This window comes from Anneissia japonica, unplaced genomic scaffold (assembly GCF_011630105.1).
Source record: "Anneissia japonica isolate Jap-2015-1 unplaced genomic scaffold, ASM1163010v1 scaffold2392_len1475705_cov187, whole genome shotgun sequence".
NCBI lineage: Eukaryota > Metazoa > Echinodermata > Crinoidea > Comatulida > Comatulidae > Anneissia > Anneissia japonica.
The window spans coordinates 1393935-1399934 of NW_022751777.1; the positions used below are offsets into that span (position 1 = coordinate 1393935).

The following is a 6000-nucleotide window of genomic DNA, read 5'->3' on the forward strand; positions in this document are numbered from 1 at the left end:
ATACCTTGTTTTATAAACCTTTTTTTTTTTAAGAAAAAATAAGAATAAAATTTTATTTTCTTAATTAGCAAATGGTTTTGCCATAAACATCCAGACGGAGGAGAAAGTAAAAATAAAATTTTATTGCTGAATGTAAACAGTGTAGTAATTGGATGGTAAAATGCTTTAAATTTATATAATTACAAAGAAATACACTTTGGCGGTTTTAAGGCAGTCGTGGGCGTAATAAAAATAAAGAAAAACTTTTATTTTTTTCTGAAATTTCCAATTTTTCCTTGCGGCAGGTGCGCTAACTGGCCAAAAGTAAAATTTTATTTTTATTCAACATCATCATTATTGGCAGGATGGTGAGGAATAAACTATTTTAATGGCAGACATTTTTTAGTCAGTCTTATAATTTTGATGATGAACAAAAGACATTTTGTTACATTAAAATGATAATAGTAAATACGTTTAAAACTTGTCAGATTGTTCTGAAACCTATTGAAGTTGCTATTGAAGATATGCAGAAGAAGATGACGGAATTAGCGCAGGCAACCATTCAAGATCCTCCTGATCCTAAATTCCTTCAGATGGTCTTGCAAGGCTGTATTGGTACAACTGTTAATCAGGTAATAATGTAGTTTAATCAATTTCATAGAGCCCTTTTACCAAGATGAACATTTTATAGGACACCCCACCCCCCAACAAAAACACTCATGCCCCAACCCCAGGCGTCTCACCGAAAATGCTTGAGGCAAAAAATCATTCTCAAGTAATTAAAAATCACCTTATATATGACCTTATTTTGCGAGCTAGCCACCCTTCATGTTCATTTAACCATCAGCTGTTTGCCATTTCGAGACTCCTAGATACTCCACTGATTGGAACTAGCTGTTTTGTTAAGATTTGAATACTGAATTTCTTAGTCTTGAAGATTGGTTGCAAATAAACAAAGCTATTGCTATAGTTGATATTTTTCTTTTTTTCCCCAATTCTTGTTAGGGTCCATTTGAAGTTGCACAGGTGTTTCTAGGTGATAAGGCAGCTGCTGAAATCCCACTGGACAAAGAGCACAATAAATTGCGCATTTGTTTCAAAGAATTCTCAAAAAGGTAATGTTTTACATTCTATATATTCTCTAAAGTATAGCAATTTATTAACTTCTTTAGATGTATATTGACTTAATTTAGCTAATATTTTATCCTCATTTGAAAACAATTACAAATCTCTTCCTGTGTTTTATTGCTTTTAAAAGTTGTAGTAGATATATAAACCAACTCCATTATTTAATCTTTTGTATATTTTATGCATATGTCTTCAGGTGTAGTGATGCATTACGCAAAAACAAGACCCTTATAGCGTCCGATCAAAAGGAGTACCAGAAAGAACTTGAACGCAACTACCATCGCTTTACCGACCGCCTAACGCCATTGATAGCTAACCGCGATCCTGTGAACACGTCCTACTATTGTAATACGATTGACTACCAAAGTATACACGTATAAGATGTTTATATTTGATTGCAGAAGAGATACTCTTCTCTAAAATAGCATGATGTGCCTGGAGAAAAGAAACAAAAAACCTGCCTTATCTGTATGCTGCATTATATGTTTGAGATGTTTGTGGTGATTTATAGTGTTTGTGAGAGATTAAAATGCGTGTGTTGGTAAGAGAAATTAAGTAGTGTGTGTGTTTGTGATGATGCTAGTTTTGTATTGTGTTTGAAAGTTTTTGTAATGTGTGTATGTGTGTGTTCATGAATGCAAGTATGTGTGAGGAAGTGCTTAGTATTGTTTAATACAGAATTGATTGTGGTTGTGTGCGGGTGTGTGTGTGTGTGTGTGGGTGGGAGGGTGTATGTGGGATATGCAGTTGTGCCACATTGTCAACACATAATTGTTCTTGTTGTGGTAGTAGATTGTCTGACTTCTAAAATACTATGTTAAGCCTCCTTGGATATCTTTTAGACTGGTTGTTTGACTACCTGTTAATATGTATGTGTCTATTTTAGAGTCACCAAAATTAATGAGAGGATGATTCCTTCTTTTATTCATTCACTAATTCACTCACTGTCTTTCATTATTTTTTGTTACGCCCAAGCAAAATCAATTTATTGATAATAAACAACAGATTGACACAAATGAAAAATTTACATGTCATTCCACAGCAGTTGGCTATCAAACCAGTTGACACATATTATCTTATCTTATGTTGAGGTGGACTGCGTTTGTCAATCCATATAAAGCTCTGTAATGCTTGATTTGCCACAATGCGTCACACCTTTTCGATAACTTTTCAATTGATTGGCTAATTTTAGGTCACATGGGAATAATGAATAATAATGATAGTTTTGATACTAATAATTTGAATTTATATTGCACAATCAAAAATAACTTAGTTCTCGTTGCAAGTGATTTTGAATAGTAGATAAGATTTTAATATACATATACATAATGTATAAGTATATGTTTATATATTTAATTAGGATTTTTTTTATTAATTTGGCAGCCGAAAGACCTGAACATTGTAGTTTCACTTCAGTCGTTCTTAGACCAGAGTAACATAGCAAACTAGAATAATATGGACATTTTTTGACATTTTTTAAATTCCATATTAACATTCATAACCAGTATAAAGAGGCTTCATTTATCAGCACAAGTTTTTGTTGCTCTATAACAAATTCATGTTCAACTTAAAAAGTAATGAATACATTTTCAATGAGGATTCATTGAGATTCAATGAGAAAGCCACTGCAGATAAAGGGCCAAAAGCAAAATATATTTAACAGATTTTAACTAGAATACTTAATTCAAACTATATTATAATTTAAAAAGAATTAAATTAGTAAAAATTAACTATAGAAATAATTACTTTGTTTAACCAAAATATAAATTTATACAAACTAATATTTCTTATTTGTAAATAAAAGTATCTTTAGTATAAGTATTATTATTGAAATATATGCCAAGCCATGAACCAAAGCACAAACATGCAAATATGAGTTCATATTTCTTGCTATATATTTTATCAGCATTAAGAGATTGTGACAGGATATAAATAATACATTATTATTATCATGTAGACAAAACAAAACTAAATATACAAGAATCTTTAGTCTTCATGAAAAATACCCACATTTTCAATTATATTTAAGTATAATATTTATGTTTTATGTGATGTTTGAGTTGTTCCATTCTAACAACACAAACTTTATTTATTTCAACTTCATATTTTGTATGTTGGTTAGAAATGTCTTAGTACTTAGCTACATGTTTCTTGTGTGTGTTTGTATTTTTTTAGTGGTTTGAAAGCACATTGAGACAGTTGTTGTAGAAGGTGCCATAAAAATGCATGGCTATTAATCAATTAATGCTTTGTCTAGTATTATGTAACAGTTAAAATAAAAGGAAGATTTTGTCATTTTTATTTTAATGGTGAATATTTTGTAGTACAGTACCTACAATATAGTTGTGTATGCTTATTTCACAAATAGACAAAATTAAATTAAAGTTTTAAAAAAAATTAGAGGAATTTAGTTTTTTTAACAATGTCAATGTATTTTAATAATTTAATAGTACTGCATTAGTTTAATACATGTCACAGGTGAAATTTGAATAAATGCTTGAATTGAACCTGAAGTGTTTTTTTTTAAACAATATTTAATTAGAAGGAACATGTACTGTATTTTAATAAATTAACAAAACCTGTTGGTAGACAAGTAGTGGTCATAGACATGACACCTTAGCATTGGGGAGGGGGTAGGGAAGTGAGGTTATAGTTATCTATTTTTAATAAGAAAAAAAATATGTTAGTGCTATTATACTTGTTTTTAAATTGATGATTAAACTTCGTTTTAGTATACAGTAGTATACTATCCTTTTACTGAGTGTTATGATAAGTAAAATGAACATTTAAACTGTCAATCAGTGCACTTGGTTTGTCAAAACTGAAAGTATAATTATTGTATTTTCTTACAAAATACCCGACAACTATCTTCGGTTTCAATTGTTTTACAGATAAGATGTTAACTTTTTATAAACTGCTTACATTGAATTATAAACATACTTTTGATTTGTTTGTTTTTAATTGTCAGGGGCGGATCCAGAGAATTTCTGACGGGGGGGGGGGGGAGCCACGTATGAAGTTCTCGCTGCCACGCCCACTTCAGCCCCACCATGGTTGGTGTAAATAAGTGGCAAATAATCGAGCTCTCCTTTTACCCCAATGCTGGATTGCCAATGAACTCATGGGTACACTCCTTTTTTCCTTTTTCCTCTTTTTAACTCAAATTTCAGCCCCTGAATTGTAATTATTTGCTTCCATTTTTGTTTGACACTGGTCATATGAGGCATGTCGTGGCAAAATGGTTAAGTTGTCGCACAGACCAGTATTGAGTAAAGGAGCTATAAAATATGGTAGCTCAAAAAATTGCCCAAAAATCAAATTTTTTTTTTACTATAGATCAACAGTTTAATGTCTTATTAATCATGTCCCAAAGTATTAGTTCTGGAAGTGATCAACAAATCGTTTATTTAATGTTATTTAGATAGTTAATTCTATTAAACAATGTATTCACAAATAACTTTGGAAGGCAATTACTCAAAATCATGTTTATCTTGACTCTAAGAGTGCTGTAATTTCACTTTCCAATAACTTAGGATTGAAATGTCCAATTTCAATGAATGACCCCTCATTTTAAAGATCACATACTCAGGTATCTGAAAATACTAATAACTTGAATTTCAATTTTTGCTACAACTTAGCCATTTTGCCACAACGTGCCTCATATGTGCTATATTTATTCTTTTTGTATTATTTTACATGTATTATGTTTGTATATAGTATTCTGCTTCACATTAATAATAAATGAATCATGATTGGAACTTTCTTTATATATATGTTATTTTTTAATCTACGACATTACATTAGAATTTAATGTCAGCACATGCATAACACTTAGGCACCAGAAAACATTTTTCCTTAGGTAAACAAGTGTACCTTATAAAAACTGAATATTACAATTATGCAATGCCCATCTTTGATGGCTTGTCATTTTTTTTTTTTTTTTTTTACAGCTGAAATACAGCTTAGTGATGTTAATCAGATTGTTGGGAAAGTGCTATAATGTGTCAGAAAACCAACATAGATGAAAAATAATAAAAATGAAACAGTATTGTTATGTATTCAGGTGTTTTATTTATCACAATCTATAATAGAAAAATTTACAATGACGATAACCTTATCAGAGCCATATATACTGTGGCATACTGAAATTTCCTTTTGAAAATAAGCAAATTCATTTGTTTTAACATGATCTGTTTTCCTTTTATTTACTGACAATTAAATTTAGCATAATTAATATTCAAAGTGTTTTTAATTACTTCTTTAAAATAGAAATACAAGTTTGATATTGCAGCTTCATCTGTCCTTGTATATAATGCACATTACTTTATAAAAAAAACAACTTGATTGTTATCAGTATGTTGATTGTAGAAGGTGCCTTTAATTCAGCTGTGCCCTCTTAAAATATGGAACACATACTTAGTTCCTTGATAATCAATTACTTAAAAATATTACAACTTGATTAGGGATAAATTATTATGAAACATGATTAACAATAGTAGATAATAATACCAAAAATTTGATTTCACAATAATATTTTCAAACAAGTACTGTTGGTAGACAAGTAGTGGTCATAGACATAACACCTTAGCATTGGGGAGGGGGTAGGGAAGTGAGGTTATAGTTATCTATTTTTAATAAGAAAAAAAATATGTTAGTGCTATTATACTTGTTTTTAAATTGATGATTAAACTTCGTTTTAGTATACAGTAGTATACTATCCTTTTACTGAGTGTTATGATAAGTAAAATGAACATTGAAACTGTCAATCAGTGCACTTGGTTTGTCAAAACTGAAAGTATAATCATTGTATTTTCTTACAAAATACCCGACAACTATCTTCGGTTTCAATTGTTTTACAGATAAGATGTTAACTTCTTATAAACTGCTTACATT

General features: G+C 30.1%; 1 protein-coding gene across 3 annotated transcripts in view; it reads left to right on the top strand.

The window, feature by feature from the left end:
- LOC117121823 (dedicator of cytokinesis protein 7-like) overlaps nucleotides 1-1657 on the top strand; it is a 36072-nt gene extending 34415 nt beyond the window's left edge. For all 3 annotated transcript variants that reach the window (XM_033267187.1, XM_033267188.1, XM_033267189.1), the window contains 3 exons: nucleotides 468-611; nucleotides 985-1094; nucleotides 1304-1657. In XM_033267187.1, coding sequence (XP_033123078.1) covers nucleotides 468-611; nucleotides 985-1094; nucleotides 1304-1487 — 438 coding nt within the window. In that variant the 3' untranslated portion in view covers nucleotides 1488-1657. The remainder of the gene's footprint in view (nucleotides 1-467; nucleotides 612-984; nucleotides 1095-1303) is intronic.
- Nucleotides 1658-6000: the final 4343 nt, after the last annotated feature.